Source organism: Gobius niger, assembly GCF_951799975.1.
Source record: "Gobius niger genome assembly, chromosome: 20".
NCBI classification, from domain to species: Eukaryota; Metazoa; Chordata; class Actinopteri; order Gobiiformes; family Gobiidae; genus Gobius; species Gobius niger.
Window position 1 is genome coordinate 16,251,910 of NC_136871.1, and position 25,740 is coordinate 16,277,649.

At 41.6% G+C, this 25,740-nt stretch overlaps 1 protein-coding gene across 5 annotated transcripts in view; it reads left to right on the forward strand.

The window, feature by feature from the left end:
• Positions 1 to 25,740, forward strand: part of epha8 (eph receptor A8) — a 96,419-nt gene that overhangs the window by 23,708 nt on the left and 46,971 nt on the right. For all 5 annotated transcript variants that reach the window (XM_079578248.1, XM_079578244.1, XM_079578246.1 and 2 more), the window contains exon 2: positions 12,689 to 12,753. In XM_079578248.1, coding sequence (XP_079434374.1) covers positions 12,689 to 12,753 — 65 coding nt within the window. The remainder of the gene's footprint in view (positions 1 to 12,688; positions 12,754 to 25,740) is intronic.

Consider the following 25,740-nt stretch of genomic DNA (forward strand, 5'->3'; position numbering starts at 1 on the left):
ATGATTTTGGATGATTGTATATTCTGTAATAGTTATATGTGTATCTTTTGTATTCTATTATTGCTGATGTTGTTGCTTACACATGTACTACTGAGCAAAGTTATGATTCAAAGGCATGGAAATCAGACAGGAACAGACATTGTGACATTTTTTTCCACTGCACTTTTATTTCATTTATTCATAGTCCAATGAGCAAGATTTTTGTGTGTGAGAGCATCGTCTTTTTGACGTTTAAACCCTTTGTTTGAAGCTCTTGCGTGCTCTGTATTAGTCTAACTTTGAAATTTACAACTTCAAAACAAAACGAATAAAAACAGTTTTCCCTGTTATCCAGCACCAGCATATTTGTCTATTTCAATTTGCAGCCAAAAGTGCAGGTATGTTTTTTTTTTTTTTGTGGAGGACTAAGTGCTGTTGTTCGCCAGTGTTTACCACTTTAAACTTTGAAATCTCATTCTTGGCTTCTGTGTAATAAACAGAGCCGCATTGAGAGGGAAGATGAAACGTTCCTCCAATGCGTCTGCTTTCTCTGCACCAAGGACACACTGCTTATGCACCTCAGTGGGACAGGAGAGGAGACCAAAGGCCCTAGGGAGAAGAAGTTGAGGGAGACTTTGTTGGAGATGAGACAGAGGGGAGGTTAGTGTAGGTGGAGAGGTAGGAGACAGTGCTCTAATGATCCCTGTGGGGAAAATAGGCCACTGTTGCAACAAACACAGCAGAGGATACAGCGCAGAGGGACGAGAAACAAAACTGAGAACGTGGGTGAAGATGTTACTGCTTTATTACATCAGTGAGTGAATCTAGATGTTGGCCAGCCACTGTGGATACTTCCAAGGGGCCTAACAAGGGTATATATGTAAATATTGTGCTTTATTGCCCCAGTCCCACTATTTTCACAGAACATTCTCCTAGTGCCTCCAGGTTTGGATTTAATATGTGAAGCAATTGCAAACATTGTAACTAATGATAACATTGCAGGTGACTACGCTGCTCTGTTAGAAAACAGTTTAGACGTGCTGGCTGTTTTGTTTGGATGTATTATGTCCTTTGTATTTAGCCCACCCATCAATGACAAACTCAACAATATACGTAGCCGCAAAGCATTGATTATTGGGCCCTTTGCGCCCTCGATCTTAGATCACGGTATTATTGCAACTGCCCTCATGCTTTAGTCTTTGGATGTAATATTATGGCTTTTGCATTATAGGTGGTGCCGACAAAGTGAAAGGGTATAACTTGTCATGATGTACGTTTGCACCAACGTTTTTTTGTCTGGGTCCTAAATCTCACAATGTTAAAAGAATCTGAAGTGGCGCTATCATGACAATATTTTGAGTTTATAAATTGGCTCCACTTTGCTTTGTGCATTGATGCCCAATTACAATGTTGATTTGTTTAAGTACATGTCTTATGTTTGAGGGGAGGTGAGCAATTTGCGTTTAATTTGGGTGTTTTTCTTTTGTGCCAGCCCTAATGAATAATCTAATGTTTTGTGCTTCTCATGTTCATCTCAGGTTGACAGTAATTGTCTTAGTTGTTTTGATTGTGGCAAGTAAAGTCTGTACCTGTTCCCTATGGTAAAGGTTATGCTAAGATGTCAGCATGGACAATTTTACTTGGATCCATATGTTGGTCCACTTTTGGTGCTAACATAAGGCAAGAGTTGCATTTAAAGCTTGATAAGGTCACGTTACATCTCACATCTTGCTTGTGATGGCACTTGCTGAACTGCTGCCTGTTCAGTGCAGCTTACATGGAGACACTGGTGCAGCAACACCAGGTTCTAGGCCAGAGTTTTCATTGCATATCGATACCTGGATAAGGTTTTAATGGCAGTAATTAATCATTCTCTTGTGAGTGTTGTAAGTGTCTCTGCATGCTCAAACATCAGGTGCTCCATTCAAAGCTCCACATGTGAGAGCCGTCAGTGGCTACATTAATGCGGCGTGTGTGACATGGGCTGCTATTAGAACACACTCTGTAATTCATTTCATCCTGTCCCATTTTCTCTGCCTGAAAAACTTGCTGTGGAGGCAAATGTGCAAACAAATTCAACATTTGCTCCTGCAGCTGTTATAGGAACTTAGTGTGCAATGGTAAACACTTCATTAATATGTCTGCTCTGACACCATTCCAAGGGAGCACTTCTGTAAATAGAAAGTAATGTACAGCTATTAAGAAGGAAACTGTGTATTTTATGGTTACTGCACAAAGGTTTAGTGGTGTTTTGATGGCAAATCTTGAATGGAGCCCTAAATCAAAGCTATTGCAGCAGGTGCGTTCATGTCAGACATGCCCATGTTCATTTTTATCACAGCGGTCAATTCTTAAGAATGATTAATGGCTTTGATTTATAATGTGTTTAAAGTTTCTCAAAGCACTTTATTTGTTCACTCCCCACACCCGGTGGTAATAACTACTACTTTTGTGCTGCCCTGGGGCTGACTTAAAGAAACATGGCTGCTGATCAGCAGCAACAGCCTCGTCTATCATCAATCTCTCAAATGACAATAAAATATTACTGCAACCACAAGTTAAGGTTTAATGATTTTAATTCCAACAGATTTTATTTCATTTGTGTTTTTTAATACTTTTATTGATCCCCGTAGGGACACTTGTTGTGACCATCCTTTATTGGGGCAACCTGTAGGAGCGCCCAGAGACCCATCTACAGATGTGAAGCTAATGATCAGAATCACCTGGCAGGAGGATTAATATTGTACATAGTGATAATAATCATTTCTCACACTTGTTTGGTACTTTTCAAGCCTGTGTTACTAAGTTTCTCAAAGTGGCACACTGTAGACTGTATTCATTCACACAAGCCACTATTGTAGCCACAGCTGCCCACAGTCTGACAGAAGCATCACCAACCACTCACACATTCTCATTCATCCTGGCTTATTGTACATGTTTTTAGTGTAGGGGAAAGCAGAGTATCCAGAGAAAACACGGACACGGGAGAACATGCAAACTCCACACAGCAAAGCCCCGTCGGGGGATAGAACCTTGGACCTTCTAACTGTGAAGCACGAGCGCTGACTGCTGCGATCCATACAGTACCAGAGCCATAAGCTACAATGTCGGCAGAATGGTTTACCTGTGTCGTACAGTGAGTAGTGGTGAGCTGAGAGGCTAGAGCATTCCTCAGGGGTACGGTAGGAGGGGGGCATAGACTGTCCCTGATGTGCAGCTAGTGATCTGTGAAAGAGGAGCTAAGGGGAGGGGCACGCTTCATGCACTGATTGTGTGACTTTGTCTGAAGTTGTGCACTTTTTCACAACCAGCAACTTTGCTTCACTGTGTGCAGATCTTTGTAGTTTTCTGTTTCCCACTGGGTTAAACGGCGGAGGAGGAAGAATTCAAATTCAAATGGTTACTCAAGTAAAAGTACAGATAGAGTAGGAAAAAAAACTTAAAAGTATGTGGAGCCAGGCCTTTGGTCAGTATCACCTCGCTGGAGGATTCATCTATTGTACATGTTTTTAGTGATAGGGTAACCCCAGGCCCTTCTATCCTCTGCACCACCGCACCACCACTTTTAATAGTTTTATTTTTAACCTTGTTACTTTCGTTTTCTTGCTACTTTGCAAGTTTTAATGCTTTAAAAGCTCCCCTCATTTCTTCCAACCAAGACCCATTCAAATACCCCAAATACCCTCACCCTACAGGATGTACCCATATGGTTCCCACTACAAAAAGCACATCAGTGAAAAAGTCGCTGGAGGTATAGCCTATTGCTACAGTGCATGCCATTGGACTATACCACATACAGTTAGTATTTGCCTTCATAATCAGTATTTACCTTTTATCATCTGCTCTCACTCCTGTGGCACATTGCTAACTTCTTCTATCCCCATTTTAGAGTCACCAAATAAACAATTTGCAAATCAACAGAGTTAATGAAAACCCTTAATTCTCTTGCACCTTTCATTTCACACACCTCATTTTGCTCACGCACACCTCCTTAAACCTAACACTCAAAAAAAAAAGTGTTGCATATAAATGAGCTTGTGCAGGGTGGAGAAGGAGAGGGGAAAACCCTGGTGATTATTGTGAGTCATTTCGTATTGGTTCTCTTGCCTCCTGAATGAGAAAAGACTGTTTGTTGTGAGTGGGTAATTTACTAGCTGCTATAATGGGGGAACAGGGAATTGTAGGTTTGCAAGGCTTATGCAAAGTGGAGAAGAAAAAGAAGATGGCTGTTGCCAGAAGTGGGGTCTGGTGGTACAACTCCTCTTATCGCCAGCAATGCTTTTATCACTAGTTCCGGTCGTGGCGTTGATGAGACAAGCTCCACGGGCGACGACTGGAGAAGAAGATGCTTGTTAGGAGAAGGGAGGTGTTGATGAGATAATTACGCAGCTGTCAGCCGGCACAGTCTGGCTGTGATGCGGACACATATGCATCAAGTGTTTAAAGACTCCATGTGCACAAACAATAACGCTACAGTGAACATTTGCGGCGGTTGTCTCCAGGCGCTGTGCATGCATGTACAATGTTGTCTTGTGTCGTCTGACACTCAAGCACAATAGTACACGACATTAGTGCATTTCACAAAGAGAAGGGGATATGTTTAAGAACTTGCATTGTTTGACCCGGGCTTTTGAACTTTCTGTTTGGGTTAGTCTTAAGATATGAATGCCATGATTGAGAGAAAGTGGACAAGATCAATTAAAGGGACTACACGGAGTTTAAAAATGTTAAAATGAAGTAATTTCCTCCCCCTACATGTTTCAGAAATGTACTAAGGTGTAGAATGAGCCCAGACATCTTCACCACAACTGCTTTTAAAATCCTGCACTGTCACTCAAAAAGGTGTTAATTCGGGTCCGAAGTGCCGTCATGCACAAGCTCAATATAGAAGGTGCAGTTACACGCATGACCTGAGGTGGCAGTAGTGAGTATAAAATGGCTAACTTACATCTTGCCCCTTTAAGATCTAGTTTTAGCATGACAACAAAAGGTTAGATTTTCAGATCAAATCCAGGAAGTGACAAAAATGTTAACGTACACAGAAGAGAGAGAAAGAAAAAAAACGTGAAATTCACAGATTGAGACACTTTCCCTGGTCCCAGAGGAACAGCACAGTGTCGTTTTAGTCCTAAACAAGCTATCATGTTAATTAGTATCTTTAGGTGTCTGTCTCCGGTGTGTATGTTTTGTTAAAATATATTAATTTGCCTATTTGTCCTGAGAATCTATCAACATTCTCCTATTTTTTTCCTCCTTTTATTCAGAAATAAAGAGACATTTATAGATTTAGAGTTGCCCCAGTATCAGTAAAAAGATCCATGCCAAAATGAATGCAACATATGTCAGTCTTGTCCACAACGCAACAGTGCACATTTTTGATTGCTGTCTGAGTATTGGAATGCATGTTCTGGGATGGTGTGACACTTTCTGGAGAATAATGGCCCTATTCCTTGTTGAAATGTATGTCTGTGTCTTTTGGGGTGGAAATGCCCTCGCCGCAGAAGCATTTTCCAATTCATTTTGAGACTTTTTCTTTTTTATCATTATTTCCATGAATTGTTTTCGTTTGTCTGTACAGAAGGTGATACTTCCCTCTGTGTGGGCGGTGCATTGTTTATGTTATTGCTTTTTCTCGTTATACAAATGCCCGCTGACACCTTTTATTTAACCATTTGATCGGCCATTGCACTTGCTTCAGTCACACTACAAAACAGCCCATAATTCTTCAATGTAAGTCTTCAAACCCTCCTCTCTGGTTGTGCTCGTGCTTTTTGATACTGGACACAGAAGCAGCCGTGCCGCAGGCGTCCACACTGAACCTTTGACCAGATTGAGAGGATGGGGTGGAATGGCGTAGGAGCTGAACGGCATCATGGGAAATATAAGGCATGCCACAGAACAAGCTGTCAGTTCTGGAGCGGCTGTTTCATTCCTGGTGAGGAATAGAGGCACAGGACCAGGCTTGGTGCATCAGTGGGACACGTGTGACTGGCCCTGGTGGTCTCTTATGTGCTACTCAAGGTGAAATGAGAACAAACGCAATTGACTATCAGCCATTAGTCCTGCAGGAGAAAGCTCTGCACATGAAACAGATACATTGGGTTCATAATTATAATCTGAATGACTTTAATGCATCAGTGTTTTGTTTATGTTGCTGATGATGTTTATGATGGGATGATGAATATCAAAATATACCAATAGGTTTAAAGTTGTATTGTGCTTAATCAACTTTTTTTAAGCTTTCTTAAACAGGCCTGAAGTTGAGTCATTGATCCAGCAGTAATATCTTCACTTTACTTGAAGTGCTCCAAAGGTGTAATAACGCCTCACAATGTAGTTCCCCTTTTTATCCGCTTTTAAAAATCAAATTTTTTTGTAAATATGCTTGGATCGTGGAACTACTCATGTTATCGTATTTAAAGGGAAAACATGGAAGAGCTTGGTCGCTTCTAACTTCACCTCCGTTTGCCCCCATAGAGGAGAGGCTAAATGCTACCAACATCTTTGGTCTTTTTGCGTGACTGAGGGCACGCACAAAGACCAGACAGGTACGCATCAACTCGTCTAAGCTCAGGTAAGAACATATCTCAGTATGGAAAAACGGTGGCCTGTTCCTTTAAATAAGTAAGTAAGTAAAGTTTATTTACAAAGCGTTTTTCGCAGGTAAAATCACAAACTGCTGCACAAGAGAATAGGTAAATGCAAATAATATAAAAATGCATATACAGGTATAAAATTAAAGTGACTCCAGTGAAAACACATCAACCAAAAGCTTTCTTAAATAAACATGTCTTCAGATCCTTTTTGAGTGAGTCCACAGAGTCATCAGAGACAAGGGCAGGGCGTTCCACAGTCTGTGGGCAACAGACTGAAATGACAGGTCCACTCATTGTGACCTTCTGATAGTGCAGATGTTTGACAGCAAACTACATTTTCTAACAAACAAAATGTAAGATGGTGATGTTTGATGATCCGGATAAAACATATTAGGGAAGCTTTTCCATATCAAAAGAGCTAAAGAAAGTTTATTTCTATAGCTCTTCCCAACAACACCAGAACACCAGTTTGAAAAAATGAGTCTTTAATCTGGACTTAAAAAGGGACAGGTCTGGGAGAACACGCAGACTGAGGGTTTAGCAACCACAAAGGAACGATCATCCCACTGTTTGTACTGGGATCTGAGCACATCCAGAACCATTTGATTGGAGGACCGGAGAACTCTGCTGGGGCGATGTATGGTCAAAATCCCAGTTAAATATAACCATGAAGAACGTTAAAAACAAACATTAACATTTTAAAATCAATCCGATAACGGATCAGGAGCTAGTGCAGGGAGGAGAGGATGGGGTGATGTGTCTGTGTCTGGATGAACCGGTGAGAAGATGAGCTGCTGCATTCTGCACTAACTGTAACCGGTGGAGTGATGACTGTGGGAGGACATATGCTCTTTCAAGCTTTACAAGAGGTGTTTATGTCGGCAAAAATATGCGAACATAAAATCCTTAATGTGTAGTTCTGATGAGAAAGTTGTAAACGAATAATATTACCTCTCTCTTTTAAAGCAGTCATTTTTGTACGATGCACCAATTTTTTCCTCACAGTAGTGAGCTCTTTTTCAGGCCCTTGAATGCCTGAGGTGATATGTGTGAACACATCTCTGTTGTACGTGAACTCCAGTTCACTTATGCAGCACTGGGAATCACACAAACTTGGAGAGTTTTCAAAGTTTAAAAATTAATTGTGTATTTGGTCAGAGTTGTATAAGATGTTACTGACAGTATATAATCTGGACCATAGAAAAGAAGCTGGAAGATTTAAGCACTTTTAAAGCATGATTATGGGAAGAGCAAAGTTTAGCGGATGTTACACACTTATGCTACATTTTTCATTCATCTAAATCCTTATCATCTCAGGCTATGTTTTGCCAAAGGAAACAGGTAATTGTTTGTTATGGACGAATACAACATAGATGGAGTTATTCATGGGGAATGTCCACAATGGGCAGCACGAGAGGTGTCCATGGTAGGCTGCGCAGGGGCCACACAATTCTATAACCCTGACTGTTCTCAAAAGCTTTTCTTCAAAAAATAAAAAACTCAAAATTAACAGGTCACACACACACGCACGCACACACACACACACGCACGCACGCACGCACGCACGCACGCACGCACGCACGCACGCACGCACGCACACACACACACACACACACACACACGCACACACACACACACACACACACACACACACACACACACACACACACACACACACACACACACACACACACACACACACACACACACACACACCCATCGCTTTTCTCATATTGAGTTACCCTGTGCCTTAGTTTCTCCTTGAAATCAAATCTCTAACTAGCAATACCAGGCTGGCTTACTCTGTATCAATACTGTCCTGTGCCAGGCTAGTAATCATCTGGCGCAACTGTTAAAACCACAACTGACCAACAGGGTAAACACAGGTCATATTACAGGTCATAATATGGGGCAGGCACATAATAGATATCTTGCTTCTGCCTACTCCTTTTGAGTTTCCATAACCGTATAGTTGTGAATTTTGAAATGAAAAAGAATATATGAATGTAAACTGCTCAAATAAACTAATGTAAACATTTTGAACATGGTAGTGCAGAGTGAATGTGATTTGTATGCTCTGAGGATCATCTTTCCATCTCATAATCCACAGTTGGTTTGGACCAATCGTGAGGCAGTCACAATATACAAATTAAGGTATGCTAAATACTTTCAAAAGCATAGCATTTACAAAATAACTCTCTAATGGCTTTACCGTCACAGTGCTTTGTTATTAGGCACGTGTAGAGATTTGGCTGTGATTGGCTAAAAGGGGCCGGCTTGATCCCGTGTGTGCAACAGATTCTAATCTGATTGTCCATCCATTAACATTTAGCCGGTGTAATTGGCATTATACCGTTACTTGTACTGTTGTTTAGCTCTTTTCAGGTTACACAGTATATGTTACAAGTTGATTATTTCTGAAACTTTATACTGTTTGTTTATTGTGTTTTTGATTTGATAAGAATTTTCAACATTGGAGAAACAGTAATTGCTGGATGATTAACGGAGCTTCCACACATTTCAATCTATATTGGGGTGAGTGTAAAAAAATGGCCTATGTTATATATCAGTCTGTACCTGTGTTATACCAACTGAGTTTGTATAGCGTTTGTCCATCATCCAAAGTTTGCTGCTTCCTTGATGACTTTTGAGTGCACATCGGAAGTGGAAAACCGCGTGACGGCTTATATTACCACAGTGCATCATCGTCTGTTACAGGCAGAGGGTCATATTGTTGTCCCGATTTGTAAGATACCAGCTTGTGCCGTCAGAATCAAACTGCAGCCTCATTTGAAGACACTGTGCTGTGAGTCACCATTTAAGCCGCTCGGGTAAATTAGATAAATGACTCCCGCCGCTTTCAAAGACACTGGGATTTCTCATTTGAGTGGAAATTAAATTAATACCACAGGGAAGGGCTGGCAAATCTTTGTAGCTAATACACACGTCGTGTTGCATGTTCTCACATTTTAGACAAGGGATATATTTGTCTCCTTTTTTAATAATAACAGTGTAGCAGAGCATAATTCCCCCGCGTGGAGGAGAATTATTAAATCCACTTGCACCTGAATGCTGCTTTCATTATGTCACTTTGGTGGGGAGGTGAGGGGCAGACAGGGGAGCGGGCGGAGGCATCCATTTGTGACCTGGGTTATAGCGAGGGGCCGCTGGGTCGCTGTGAGATGGAGGATATTGAGGAGAGGTTGATGGGTTAAGGGATTATGGCTGTGTCCTCATGTGGTTCGGGCTGATAGTTTGAAAAGAATGTACTTTTAGCAATTTGGTTTTTTTTTTCATGTGGGTTTGAAGATTTCGCTGTTGATTTTGTCATCACCTGAGATTACACTCTGCACATTCAACTGGCATATTTTTGGATTATGAGGTGCTTTTGTGCTTTATTTTTTTGTCAGAGCATTATTGCACATTGACCAATTGCAAAATCGCAAGGAATAGGTCACCGTTTTTCCGTACTGAGATATGTTCTTACCTGAGCTTAGACGAGTTGATGCGTACCTGTCTGGTCTTCACGTGTGCGCTCAGCCACGCAAAAAGACCAAAGATGAGAGATTAAGACTCTCCTCCTCTTCTCTATGGGACCAAACGGGGTGAAGTTAGACGCGACCCAGCTCTTCCATGTTTTCCCTATTTGAATACGGTTACGGTTAAGGCGTAGTACATTAGGAACACTTCGACGTCTACACAGTAATGTCGAAGTGCTCCTAAGGTGTTATTACGCCTCACAATATAGTTCCCCTTTTTATCCGCTTAATTTTTATGTAGCTATACTTGGATCCTGTAACTACTCACGTATCTAAATAGGGAAAACGTGGAAGAGCTTGGTCGCTTCTAACTTCACCCCGTTTGGCCCCATAGAGGAGAGGAGGAGAGGCTAAATGCTAACAACATCTGCGGTCTATTTGCGAGACTGAGCGCATGCATAAAGACCAGACAGGTACGCATCAACTCGTCTAAGCTCAGGTAAGAACAAATCTCAGTATGCAAAAAATGGTGACCTATTCCTTTACTTTAGTAGTGCAACAGCATTTGCTAGTATTCCAGCAATGGGAAATGCTTTAAATCCCCTATACCACATATTTTATATTTTAGAATACAATGTGTGCTCTGTGCATCTAATTATGAAGTTTGTCAGGTCTTTGTTCAGGGCAGTCCAACAACATATTAGCTCATGTGACCTTTTTTTTGTTTTTAAATTTGATTGGAAAGTTGGGAATGAGTTTGGACACAACTAATAAATTAAAATCCATGCCCTTTTATTGTTTGCAGATTTTGAAAAAAACAGAAAAAAAAAAAACTTTAAATAACCCTGTACCTTGTTACTTGCGTCTTTATACACTATGCTATCTCTGTTTGTCTTTAATCCCTTTATAAGTGGCTGCAATGCTCACGGCTGATACTGTCCATGTTTGCTCCTGGCTCCTCTCCTCAGTGCGGCGCTGGCTGGGCAGGAGGGACACACAGAGATGGATGGAGCGGGGGGCACTGGTGGCACTGCCATCTGTCTCAGTGTCCTGACCCACTGGCCTTCTGTACCCCTCGCCTGGCCCAAATCAGGAGCAGACACACGCTAGGCTAATTAAGGCCCGCCACTGTTTGTGCATGAGGCAGCGCAGGAATGACCGGCTCATCATGGTCCATTTGGTGACAGTTTTAGTGGGAAAGCACTTCTGTCTTTAGTGGTGAAGATGAAGAAGCGGTGCGAAGGGGCGTGAATCACACACGAGCAATAGTACTTGAGAGAAAAACTGAAACGTAATGTTGCAAGTTCGAGGTGAGAAGGTAAAACTGTAGCTGTAAAATATTAAATGGGCTTGTCCCGTTTTGTAATGTGCCGTATTTTATTTTGCTTTTCAATTTTGTTTGACATTTCCCCGATTCATTTGCTCAGTTTAGCTTTAACATTTTCCTTCCTTCAGGCCGGCTTTGCACTGACACATTTTACCTTGGTTACCAGAGAAGTAAAATAAAGCAAAGGAGAGAGGACAAGAGTGTGTTTCATCAAGGGCTGAGAGTTCATAAAGATCCGCTGGCTAACGTATAGGTATAGAATAAACTGCACTCTTCCTGGTTGACTTTACAAGCAGCTTTATGTGCTAATCTCTATATTGTAGATTGTAGATTAAAAACGTCACACCTTCTTTTGCGTGTAATTTTCAGTCCTGCTGGCACTTCATTCCTCCAGCTCTGAGTGTTGTAAGGGATAACAGCCGAAAACAGAAGTAAGCAGCATAGATCCCTACAAACTTTTTCATGCCTGCTGTACGCACCTCCTCAAAGCTCATTATTTTCTGTTTTGCTGACTGGGGCTTTCCGAGGCCACCAATGAGCTAAATTACATTGTTTAATAAAGAGTAGTGCTACATCAGTGTTTTTGTGCAGCATTTGAGTTGAAGGCCCGACAGCCCACTCAGGTGTTGTCTGGACTTGTGGTCGTTAGCTTTTATTCATGCACTTTGAGGAGGTCCACGCTGATCTTAAATCAACTCCCAAGGCTATGTAATTATCTTAGTTTATTAAGAGAAACCATTAGAGATTTACAAGCAGCATGTCCAAGTTATTTTCACACTGTACGTCAATGGCTATAGTGGAGTGGCTTGTTTTGATATTAGATTATAACCAACTTGCCCAAGGACACATTCACTAACCACAGAATTCGACAACAGTGATCGTGTGTGTATGTGCTGGGATTGTTATTGGAGTTATGAGATGAAGGACGGGTCAAAGGTCGATCTGTAAAAAAAAGTTGAAGCTTCATGTGGTCAAAGATATGACAAACCTCCACAATTGTGTATTTTAGATGAGTTTTCCTCTTGTTTGTAATCGCTCCGTGGACCAGGGCCAAATTTCTGTCACTCATATGTAGCCTGCTGTAGACAGTGACCGTGGGTGGTCCCAGTGTGAGGGTCTGTGAGTGTCCCGGGTCAAGGAGATGTCCCAGAATCTGACATGTTGTTTTTAGTTGTCATGGCGACTGCCTCCCCCTTATTAGTCATACCTGTCAGATGGGTGGAATGTACATAGTGTGTATAGGGGACACTATAGACTTCAGCAGAAGGTGTAGAGAAGACTTTGACATGTTGTGTGTTTCTCCACAGCCAATCTACTGGACACAACCACCTTCACTGGAGACTGGGGCTGGGTGTCGTATCCCCCACATGGGGTAAGTAAACAGACACACACAAAGCCTTCAAATCCAAAACAAAAAAGTTTTCCCAAAGTTATGTGGATGTACAGAAATGGTCAAAAAATGAAATGAACTTAAAGACATGGCGGGTGTTAGATCAGCAAGGTCAGCAACAAAACAAAATGTGCACTCTCGACTAAAAAGCCCTCTGTTGTGCAAATACCTGTATATACATACTATATAGTTTGCCAATGTTTTCGCATACTATATTAGTAACATAGTAAGATAACTACATAGTAACATACTTTTATTTCAACTACATAAGCTAGAGACTGTTAAATCATGTCTAATGAAGTATATAACAATAGTCAATTTTTACAGTAGTTCTCCTGGTTATGAGCCTTGGTGCAGCAAGAAGATCCCGTGTTCAATTCCCACCTGGGCGGGGTGTTTCTGTGTGGAGTTTGCATGTTCAGTAGGAGAGAGTGGTTGGTGGTGGTCAGAGGGACCGATGGCACAGATTGACAGCCACACTTCCGTCAGTCTACCCCAGGGCGGCTGAGGCTAGTAAGGTAGCTTTCCTCCAATGAGTATGGAGTGAATGTAAATGGACCATGTCTGAGAAAGACGCTATACAAATAAAGTCCTTCCTACTACAAATGCTCACCATGCTTCCCGGACATGTCCGTTAGTGCTGTCATTGATTGTTTGTTCGGTCTGGACCTTCTCCGTGTACAAATGAATGGAAAATCCCTATAAACATATGGTGCCGTCATAAAAGAGAATGTTTAGTGGCCTCTCGATGACCGCTATTTAACCTCATGCAAATGTGGTCGATGGGTTAACAACACCTCATTGGCATAGTGGGCCTCTTTATGTTAGGCCAATTCAGTTCATACTTTACTTTTGTATTAGTCATGTGGGCCAAACATCCCAGTCCAGATACTCCTTGAAAACATTTTACTTGTGAGCAAAGTGGCATTAAAAATAAAACAATGTTTAAATAATGTAAAGTAAAGTCAGTGCCTTTCATAATAGCAGCAGTGGTATTTATACATAATATAACATAAAACATTTCCTTTTTTGCTAGAAAAGGTTTTCAAAAGACTGGACAAAATGAGTCATCAACAACAATTCAGTCAAGATAACTACTTTAAAATGAAATAATGTTGCTGCCATTATATGAGTGAGCAATGCTAATATGGCTTGATGCTTTTAATTTTCATTTAGTATTGTAAGTGGCACCCATAAAATCTGTATGCAGCTCAACCCATCCAGGCACCTGCAGTAAAGGTTTCCCAGGGAAGACATGTTTGACAGGGCTTTATGAGGAGCGGGAAGTGTTGAATGAGTTGTAAAGGTGACACCACAGTCTAATTACATGTTCACCCATTCGGCGAGACGTCTATGCGCAACGCTCAACTAATTCAGACATCAGCCCTGACACTTTTCCTGAAAATCTGGGCTGCGAGGAGTAAGTTCAATCTGTGCGCATGGCCCCTGGAGGAGAGATAGAGGCGGGCGGGACGGAGAGATGAAAGCCTGAGGACGAGGTGACAGCCAGGGCACGACGGTTGGCCACATTAGCATATTGTAATGCCACAGATAATGCTTGCGGTGATGAATTAGGACTCCCGCTGTGATCTTTATGGCAACGACGCGCCACAGTGTCCCCCGCTCCCCCGGCTGTCAGCGAAGAGACTGTAGGAACATTTTACTCACCTCCAGCCCACACTGCTGCACCGCGCTCAGGCCGGCAGAAACACATGGGCCCGAGAGCGGCTGGAATTACATTATTTGATTCAGGGGAGCATAATGTAATAACAGAGGGAAGTAGGTAAAAACAAAATGTGCACAGGACGACATTGGATGCAGCATGTGCTATTACTGCTCCGTTCAAAGTTATGTTAAGACTTTTTGGTGCTTTCCATGTGTTAATCCATGTGTAAATGCATAAACGTGGACTGTATTTGTTCGGTTTAATTTCAAATTTGATCTCAAAACACAAGCTCCTCAGTGATCCATGACACTCCTTTGTGCTTTTAAGCCCAGAAACCTCCACCAGCCACCTGAATTGTGACAGTGCTCTGAATGTGTTTTAGCTTTTTCTCAATTTTTCAGTTTCACACTTTTCTCTGTGTTTTCTCTGTGTTTCCAATTATAGGCAATAGTTTTGGTGTTTTGCAAGACAACATTTCAAAACACAATGTGCAATTAGAGCATTTTTCTCTCTCTCTTTTTTTTTTTTAAGTATCTAGACATTTGTTTTTAATTTACACTTTTGAAAAACCTATACAAAAATTATGTGTCTAATATAAATTAAAATCACAATAATATGGTCCAACTGAACAAGATAAATCATATTTATGTTGTGTATATTAGCTTCAGACGTCTATTGAGTTGAGCCTGTTTTTACGTACTTACTTACTTACTTTTAGGTTCTAACAAATGCTGTTGTTGTGTTGTCTCTAATTTGAGTCTGCAAGGATTTTCTCAAGGTGTAAAATAACAGTAGACCGTGTTGAAGCCACACATAAATCTATCAAACAGAGTTGTTCACTCTACAAGCTGCAAACTATGAAAGAACTCATATCTCCAACATGCTCCAAAACATTTCTATTCTGTGGCTGGGTTGAAGCACCCATAGCATAGTTCGTTAGTTGTGTGTCACTATATTGCAATGCAATTGATTGATCTTAGCAATTGTTTCAAATTTGTAACATTTTTTCACATTCAGGATTGAGTTCTTAAACATTTTTATAGCTACTTGTACTTAAAGTTTTGTCTTTGTGAGTTCGGTTTGATAATAGTGACATCTTTCTCTGAAAAAAACTCCAGTGTCTCTCGTGATCTGCAGAGACACCGAGCAGTAGTTTAGTGTGTTGTGTGAGCTGACAGTGACGTGGAGCGTTTGGTAACAGACTTGCCCTTCTCAGTGTGGCTCTGCAGCAGCTGACTTCCGAGGCACTGACACTGCTCTAGTCAAACTCCTACAGCGACTGCAGATTGATATAGTGGAGGATAATGGAGTCCATGTACGGGTCTGTGAGCGCCTTTGTTTTTATTATTGCCATATAACAGGCTGTTTTTAGACCCACGACACTCTTCAAATTTAATTTTGTCTTTTTATTGAAGAGATATTACTCTGTGGATTAAACTAAATGTTCTTTAATTTGATGTATGACAATTACAGAGTTATTGTCTTTGGATCAATAGAAACAACGTTTATTGTGGAAAATTGTTGGAAGTGCATTCTATTAGTTTTGAGTTTTTACAACAACAAAATATGAGATGAAATTGTAAACATTTTCATTAAATTAGCATAAGATTCAGCAGCACTTTACAGTAATTGAATGGAATATAGTGCAATGCACTTGAGACTCTATGTTGTGTACGTGTGTCTGTGCGAGCAACAACACTGGGCCCTCGTGGACCTCTTGATAAATGGATGTTTTGACAGTTCCCAACTCTCCTGCCCCAGGCTTGTCCAACACACACATGTGCCATTTGCAGTATATGGTTCTTCTTTGCCATGTTGGCAGCTGAGAGCAGTAGCAATGTGCCCTGTTAGCAACATTTGTATTGTAGCTCTTCTCTGCCCGGGGCATTGGCTCTTTACCAGGTGCAAGAGTTGAAGATACCGCGGTAGATAGGTCAATTATTTCCAAAATGTAACAAAAATTCAACAACAACATCATCGGAATCTCTATACCACATACCACATGTTGAGAACCACTGCCCGAGACAATGGGATCTTATTCAATATATTTCTCCTAAAATCTTTTATAAAGGTTGTTTGTGTATGACTTATAGGCATAGAATCAATGTGATAATGTCTCTGTATATGAGAAAATAGAAGCAACACACACCAGAACTCTCAGAGGTGCAGATGTTGAGGAAAATCTTCATAAATAAAAAAATTAAAATTAAAATCTCTGTATATGACACCATGACAAGCAGTGTACTGCATACGCTTATTGGCCTTGATAGCCTCTGTACAAGTGCACCATATCCCAGCTTTGTGTTCTCTGCGTGCTATAAACCAACTGTCAACGTATTCACATGGTTGAAATACAAACCAAGGGAACCGTTCACATACATTCACAAATTGAGTGACCAATTGACAGTGTCTTTCAGAGGCTATTTGTATTCAACCTTCTTCCTGAGCACTAACCACTCTGCCAGCTTACACCTCCTGCACAGTGCCACTGTACCTGACTTTTCTTATATGCCCTTGGTTGAATAATCTTAAGCGTTACATCAGAAATGCTCAAGTTTGATTGGTGAGTGTTATTTTTACATTGAGGTATTAGTCAGGCAGTGACCCTTGTGTCGCTGTGGGCCACAGAGCTGACAGAGTTGAAGCAGGGACAGAGCAGATAGATGGAAAGGTGGCCCAAAGGGAGTACAAGAGGAACGAGTGGCACGTCCCACCTCTGGAAGATGGATTCAGACTGTCAGCCTGCAGTTTCCTGAATGGGTTTTTCATTTAGAGACACTGGGACGTGGATCAGAGCAGGTATTTTTCTTCCAGCGGCTCTATAAAGTGTTTGGATAAATACTCAGTTGTCCTTTTCCAACAGGCAACAACAACGTTTATGTTTGTTGTATTGCCGCTCATTACTTTCCACATTATGATTACAAGTCTTTTCTCATGACTATATTATAACTGCACCTGTAAATTCTATTCATGGCCCAATATACAACAACAACAACAACAACAACAACAACAACAAGCAAACACTACTAACTTTCATGTCATACTTAATGACAAGCACAAAGGTGAAGAGATTTTTCAAATGCACCGCCTTATTCACCTTATTCCGGACGTTTGTGTGGGCGCTGCCATGAATTGTGCCCGCCCCTTCACCCGTATTAGTTTACATAGGACTGAATGAACATTGGACAATCTACTAAACATCAGATTTTAACGGTGAACACTTTCCCTCGTTCTCCGCGTAATGAACGGACTTTGCGTTCTACCGGAAGTGTCAATTCAAAGGGAGTGCCGATCCGTGGCCAAAGTGGGCGGGGGCGGAATAAGGTGTATTGCCTCTCGAGACATGGCACTTATTGTATTTGACCTTCATTTTAACCAGCTCCCAAAAGATTCAATGCCCTTTTTTTCTAGATTTCCTGAGTTGCATGTTTTCAGTGGTGAAGAGGAAACCAGAGTTCCCCTCTCAATATATTTGAGAGTGAAAAAGTAGAGGTCAGAGAGAGGACTGGCGGTGCGATGATTGACAAAACTGCTGTTGAGTTTCAAACTGAAGCTCTATCTTTAAAAGGAGCCCAGGTAGACAGTGGAGTAAGGAAGAGTTTTTCTTCTGCTCTTCCACCCAGATTAAAATGTTTCCAGTCAAATAGACATGGATTGTCAGCTCGCACTTACCGTTCAATCGATGCCTGGTGTCAGTGAGTGTGCGCCAGCCAGAGAGTTATGCTGCGTTTACACATAGGCACGATGCGTTACGAATGGCATTTTTTCGTCATTCGTGACGTTCGTAACATGACTTAACGCGTCTTAATGGGATTCTTAACAGAACGCATCAGTTCGTGACATTCGTGATGTTCGTGGAGAAAGTTTTTGTCTGTCAAAAAATCTTCCACGAATGTCACGATTCACCCTCTGTTCGTGGAGTTCGCAGCGGAGCGTGTCCTGTCGTGATGAGTCGTGGCGCTTCGTAATTCAGCGTGAGAGCATTCGTAGAGTATTCGTAGAGCAGAATCACTGTTTTCACGCACAAAATTGATGGAAACACACGCTACGTCGAAAAGTGCATTTTCGGACCTGCAGCAGCAAAAGAAAAGTCAAACAGACTCGGCCAGTCCGCGCTCCAGGCCCGGGACAGCACCTGCTGCCGCCGCTCCTCAGGTGCTGAAGTTGCTCCGCCGGCTTTTCCTCCTCCTGTGGTCGTTCCTCCTGATGTTTAGGAGCCAGTCCCTGCCACCCCTATTGCCCCCCGCTGGAGAACCCCACTGTTGTATATTTGTCACGATTTTCCCCGCGTTTGTGGGGAAAAAAGGGACAGTAAGAAGTGCGCCTTTACCGCGGTCCCTGAATGCATCTCGCACGCTGCCTCCACTGAACCAAAACAACAGCGCGTGGTTCCAGCAGCTGCACCACAGATAAATTAAGGCTTATTTACAACCTTAGACACGTAAAGCAAGCGGCGGTGGGCGCGGGGCAGGTGAAGACAGGCCTGTGTTTGTGGATTATAAAGTTTTTCCAGCTGGAGCTGAGGACTGACCAGACGAGTGAGAATCATGGATAAAGAGGTTTAAGAGCAGCAAGTTCGACGGATCCTCAGAAGATCGAGTGCACAGTGAGTGTAGTGTTTTTATGTTTATTCTGTGGAGTAAAGTCAGCCCAAATTGTGCGGCTATTGCACAGACTTATCTGACATGAAGCGCGTGCGTTTGTTGATGCGTTTGCCCGTGTTACGCATTGACAGGAGCGGGGTTGAACTGGTGTGACTGTCCCATAGACTGACAAACTATTGCTATTCTTCAGTATATGGACAGGCCCGACGATGAGCTGGTCTATTTTGCTTTTTGTTTAACCCGATTTTGCGAGAGCCCAACGCGTCAGGGAGAGCACGGCGGAGCTAGACGTCCCTGCTCCGCCTCCAACCCGGTGTGCGCGGCAGGCGGTCTTCTCCACATTCGCCCAATTCTTGACAGATTTTTGACAGAACGCGACAATTCCCAATAACTCGCAGCAGCTCGCAGCAGAACGCAACAGCTCGCAGCAGCACGCAACAGCACGCAGCAGTGCGGGACGTATATTCGTGACCGTGCGTAATAATTCGTGCCATTAATCGTAACACGCAGTAACAGGTCGCAACAGTTCGTGGCGGCGCGTGAAACCTCTGCCCCGAATCACTCACATTCGTGATCCTCGGCCACGAATGTGGATTCGTGGCATTCGTGACTTGTCGTCGTTATGTGTAAACGCAGCATTAGGTCTTTATTAGCACCCTGACCTCTCCAGCTATTTGAGTCTCGTTTGGATGACATCATGACAGATCACGTCTTCAGCTCAAGGGGCTTCTTTCCATCCAATTTATTCAGGCAATGGTTAGGACGCCCGTGGGCTGTCCCAGGAGCATCTGCACTCTTTTCCCTTGCTTGCTCTCCCTCTTTCTCTTGCACACACACATTCAGAGCTTGTCAGACAGGGCAGGAAGACTTCATTATCCTCCAGTCCGATCTATGTTGGCCATGACAGGTTCATCCACCGGCCACCACACAATCGATATGCCTGACAGGACGTGCCCGGTGCTAGAGGTGAGTTTGTGCACCATGATTAACGTCGTCCCGATGTGGATGGGCGCAAGTGTCAAGAGTGCGCAGTGTAGTAGCCAATACTTTCTCCTTCACATACACAAACATATAGGTTTAGTTTTTTGCATATCGTTATTAGCTATACCAACTGACAGGTTCCCAGAGCTACTGAAAGCACTAATCCAATGGCTGAGTGGGTCGTTCCGGTACAACAGGTGAGCTGCCGGCCAGCAGGGCTTTGGCAGAGTGGATATACTACACTTTATTATCAATCCTTTGAGAACTGGTATATTAAATGTGTTAAAAAGTGGTAAATTGTCGCCCAAACTTTTTAGCTAAACAGCTATATTTCTACTGATAAGCTTACCGTTCCCTGTCTATTTTTGCCATTTTGTTGCGAAAACTTGTTTAATTTGCACTTTTGTGGTCTCTCTGGCACTTTTGTAAAACCGTGTGTGTGTCTGTTTGTCAGGGTTGGCAAGATTTGCAAAACAAGGCAGCTGTCATTATCGCAAACTGATAGGCGGCTCACACACCCCAACCTCGCACCACAGAGGGGGAGGAGGACGTGAAAGCATTGAGCATTGCACCCAAACAGCAACAGGCGATTGCACTATGAGCACCGACCGCTCCATGTAGAAGCTAAGCGCCACTACTGTGCTGTGACCTCACTCACTTTCCCTCAAGGTCCTGTGGAGTTAAGTGTTAAGTTAAGTTACACTTTCATATTTACCTGATTTGTCCAAATAGGGAAATATGTCCTCTTCATTTGGTCGGCTCCCACTTTTGCTTATCAGTTTCAGAACAGCTAGATGGCTTGAACAGACAGCATTTTGAAAAGATGAAGAGGTTTAGTAGAGATGTGAACATTTATCCGTAATGCCGCATTTAGTAAGTGGTGTAATTTTGTAAATTATTCGAACGTGTACATTATTATTGTAGTTTTCTATAAGTGCAAATTACTGGTGTTATTGATTTAACTGTTCACTGTGTTGTAACCATATCACCAAAGTTTGTTTCTAGCCACTTGCAAGGGTTGCATTATGGTCTTAAAGGTGCATTATGTAAAAGAAACACACAAAAAAACACCACCAATATTTGTGCATAATAGACTTTTTTGTAACCCATTGGTTGATTGGATGGTTAGCTGGGAACCTTTCCTTTCGAACACAGTAGGAGAGGGTCGGTCTACAGTGACAACCTACCAGAAACTCTATAGAAGCCACTGTGATGGAAAGCAAAGGCGCTGTGCTAACCACTCAAACAGCTGCTGGGTCACTAAAAGTTCAAATATGCACTAATGAAAACTTTTTTTTGTCACCTAAACGTAAAGTTCAGAAGTGCATGTTTAAACTCCATAAGAAGCCATTAAGTCAACTCTATACAATCCAGTATGATGAGGACGGCTGTGCACAATGTATATCATACAGTATCATCATTTTAGTAACCTAATTATGTCAGTATGGATCCTGTCCCGCAGTCTGCCTTGGGGGGATTAATGCACAGAGAATCCATGGGGACTTCACATGGGCAGACTTCCACACTCATCAGGATGATGTCTGCTGCTTATGGACGCGCCAAAGTGCTATAGATTTATTTGGACAGCTCTCGACAAGGACATGCGGTCATGAGCTGAGAAGAAGACGCGGAAAATATGTTGTTGCCGGTGTGCAACAATAATGTTCAGGTGTCCCAGTAATGTTTGGTTACTTCAAGATGTAAATTTAATATAATTTAGCTCTGTTTGTCCTGATTCATTACCTTTACTCTATACTAGTCAACTACTTTGATTCTGATTTGAAGTTGACTGTGACAAACAAAAAGCACAAACTGTTTACAAAAGTCAAAGGATGCATGTACTCACACATCTGTTCGAAACAAATGTCAAATTCAATCGAACTTTTCTCTTTTAATCATGAAGATGAAAGTAATAACGGCTTGTCACAGTAATAAAAGAAGGCTTTCCAGGAAGTGTATTTGAACATGCTTTTCGACAGAGACAATTAGAGTATTGTAATCATTGTTGACAAAATGGGTGGTCACTAGTGATTACAGTTATCATAATCTGGGCATTGCAGCACACAATGGCCATGTCCTGCTAAAAGCGTGTCAGAATAGATGGCAATTACATGACTTTCCCACTGATCCCAGACCAGTGCAATTAACTCTTCTATTCCAGAAAGGTTATGCCTGTCGGAGAGCCCACCGTGTGCACACACACACACACACGCTCACCCACCATGCAGTAGCGCAGTTATTAAGTCTGCGGCGTGGTGCTGATAGTCTGAGCGGCAGAAAGGTGTTGGGTACAGCCTGGTATTTTCACTCAGTTAATATGCAGACCTGTTACTTCACATGGATCCCTGCATTAAGGCTGCAAATGCCACTGGCCAATACAGGCAACACACCCCGCTGACTCCATCTTCATCAGGCCGTCACCCCCCACAGTTACCCCCCCTGTCTGTCTGTCTGTCTGGGACTTCTAACGCAACATCTATCAAATGCAAAACTGAATCTCGGAAACAAGAAGACAGCTGACTTTTAAAAATCACTTCGTGGAAAGGTTTTCTGGTCTGTGTTCTGCATGAGCAGGAAGCAGTATTTTAAATGATCCCATTAGATTTCTCCAGGCATGTGATGAGCATAATTGTCCATTTTGGATGATCAGAAGATCCTGACACAGCATTTATTCAAAAATAAACTCCATTTTGTATTGTGTTCTTTAGTAATACTACAAAAATGTTTAACAAGAGTTTCAGTTTGCGCCTTGTTTAGTTAATTAATTATTTCAATCATGACAATGTGCAAAATCATTCATTAAAGATGCTCTGCACCAGATTTAGCTTGAGCTAGTTTCCATCTGCAGTCCCTGAGCAAGTGATTTACTATGAAAAACCCACAATATGAAATGTATTTAAGCACAAACACACAGTCTACCATTCACCCGTACAACCCTATACAGAACATGGTAAAATTACTACATTCAAACATCACTAAAGGGCATAATTACAGTTACAGCTATCAGTGCGAACTCTGCTGGTTTTCCAATAGCACTTTCAGATAGAAATGTGTTGTTTTTTTCCACTTGGAGTCAAAACAATGCCACCAACTCCTCAAAATTGATCCTAAATGTGTAAGAGTTGCATCATAGAAAGTGTCAGCTGTTTTGTCTTTGGAAAGTGCAAGTTGAGCTCAATGTCAAACTTTAGTGCATTTGACTACCTGAACATGTTACTGTTGTTATTGTATTTGCTTCTTTTTTATCCCAACACTGTTGGAATAACAGTGAAAGTCAGATTTCAGTGCACTGTGGTTGAACTCTGTCTAAGCCTCCTCTCCTTGGGCTTAAATTCATTTGTACCACACTGATGTTATCACAGACCTCATTAGCAGAGCGTGAACTACGACAAACCACAGATAGTTGCTTCTTGATTCGGCTCCATGGGGCGTCACACGGTCAGTTACATACTCATGCCTTATTTGTCCATCTAATTTTTATTCATTTCACCAGTGCTATAAGTAATCTAGCGCTTTTTACTAATTAGAATGTATCATAATTAATATTTAGTAGCAGACAGTATTCCATAAAGCTTTAAAGCAGTACTAAGCAACTCATGCCCCTAGAGGCCATAAGCACCACTACAGGTGGGTGTCGTAACACGTTGCTTTTTTTCACTCATTAATTGTCCGTGAGAGTAAATACTATGCAGACAGAAACAAACAAGGGAGAGAGGGGTGTTGTACATCCAATTACACAATTAAGATATTTTTTTCACTCAAACTTGGTTGTAAATACTGTTTAAGTGGCGCTAACCCACGGTTAGCTTTGCCTCTTCTTCGTGATTCCATTAGTGTGTATTGGTGGCTCCAACGCGTAGGCAGCGATGTTGCAATTGTGGTTTTCTTGCCAGAGACCCCCCAATCATCCCAATAACACTTGTATTACCCCAAGAGAGACTACGAAAAGGATTTATTGAGGTAAACAAGTTACTTAGCACTGCTTTCACAATATATTCAAGTCAAATAACTCTTTGATCAGACTGGGATTGTCACAGTTTTCTTTGCAAAAACAGACAAAACAAAAACACATAAAAAGTTTGGTAACATGTCAAGTCATGATTTTCCTAATTTACAACACTATAGTGTTGCTTTGGTCCTGAATTAGTATTTTCAGAGATGAGAAATATTAGTTGATCACAATTTTTAAACTTTAAACCCTTTGCCATAAATCTTTCCTCTTAAATTGCATCTTCTATTGCACAAACCACACAATCACTCTCAGCATTATAGGCACTGCCACTAAAAATATCAGTTTATTACTATTGTCTAAAAGTATTTAGTCTAAATTGTTAGGGTCTTTAGTTACCCATCACCATATTGCGTATTATAATCAATACAGCCCTATTTCATGTAATAATTGATTGATTGACTAAAGAGTGGTTAATACAGAGGAAGGAGGTTGAAAGAGGAGATTATGAATTGATTTGTGGGAGCTGTGACAAGAGCAGGGACAGGCTTTTTGAATAAGCAGGGGACTGTTGGTGCTTTGCACTTTTCGTCAGTGTTATTCACCACATGCACTCGATCCTCTTTCCATAACTAACTAGATAAGATAAAAACAGATGTTAAAAGTTATTGTGGTTATAAAGTAATGTAGCATTTCTATGTTGTGAGCAAAATGAGTGTGCAGTCAAACCATTTAGCATAACAGAGCCTGGAGCAGGGGTTTTATTCATAAATTCATTCAAAGTCTGTAGGTAATTTATCTGGAAATAGGCCATAGTCTGAAAAAGAATGTATTGATTCCAAAATTACTGTTTTATGGTTATGTGTGGCAGCATTATTGACAGATTACAATCCATTTAAACTGGTAAAGATAAAACTAAAGGGTATAAAATATAAAATTGCAAGGTACTAGAACAGCTACAATAAGGAGAGCATCAGTAGCAGCTGCACTGTTTACTTCATCAAAGCTACTTCCATAATAAAGACAGTGCTATTGTACAAGTAGTTAGCCGTGATTGGGATGGACTTGAGCCAAAGTTGCGAAGCGTTCCAGTCTTTGACCTTCACAGCTGTGTGGACGTGTGTCCTCATCAGCCAAATTTATTCAGAGCAAAGAACAGACTTTAGCACAACTTTCAATATAAAGAATATACAATGAGTGGCAGATGTTGAGTGACAGGTTGTTTCCACAGTCCACTGCCGCAGAACACAGTGATGGGCCGGATTACCATTACGAGCATATGTCAGAGTCTTGTCAGGGGGTGTTACATTTGGTTTGTCTGATGGCTGCGGCGATGTGCTGACAGACCAAACAGATGTGCAGTTTATGAGTTCATCACTAAACCACCAACGATCACATTCGTTCTATTATTCACCAAACTAAATAAATAGCCGCCAACAAAATGTCAATCTTAATGTGTCTCAAGATTTGACTGGTTTCGACAAAGTTGCTCATAGTTGAATGAAACTTTTGTGCCTGTTTTGCTTCATGTGTGTAGTTGATGAGTATATTTAGACGTTTCCACAAACATTTCCTCATCCTAAACATTACTAGAAACAACTCAGAAATGAAACGTTGACCAAACTTGAACCAAACCACATGTGTAAACCTATTTAGTTAACCCCTGCCTTTCTCCACTTCAGCTTTACCCAGGTTACATAGGCCAGTGTAACGCCTCATTTGAAAGCTAAGACCGAATCAAAAACGTTCTTTTTTTTTTGCGTTGTTGT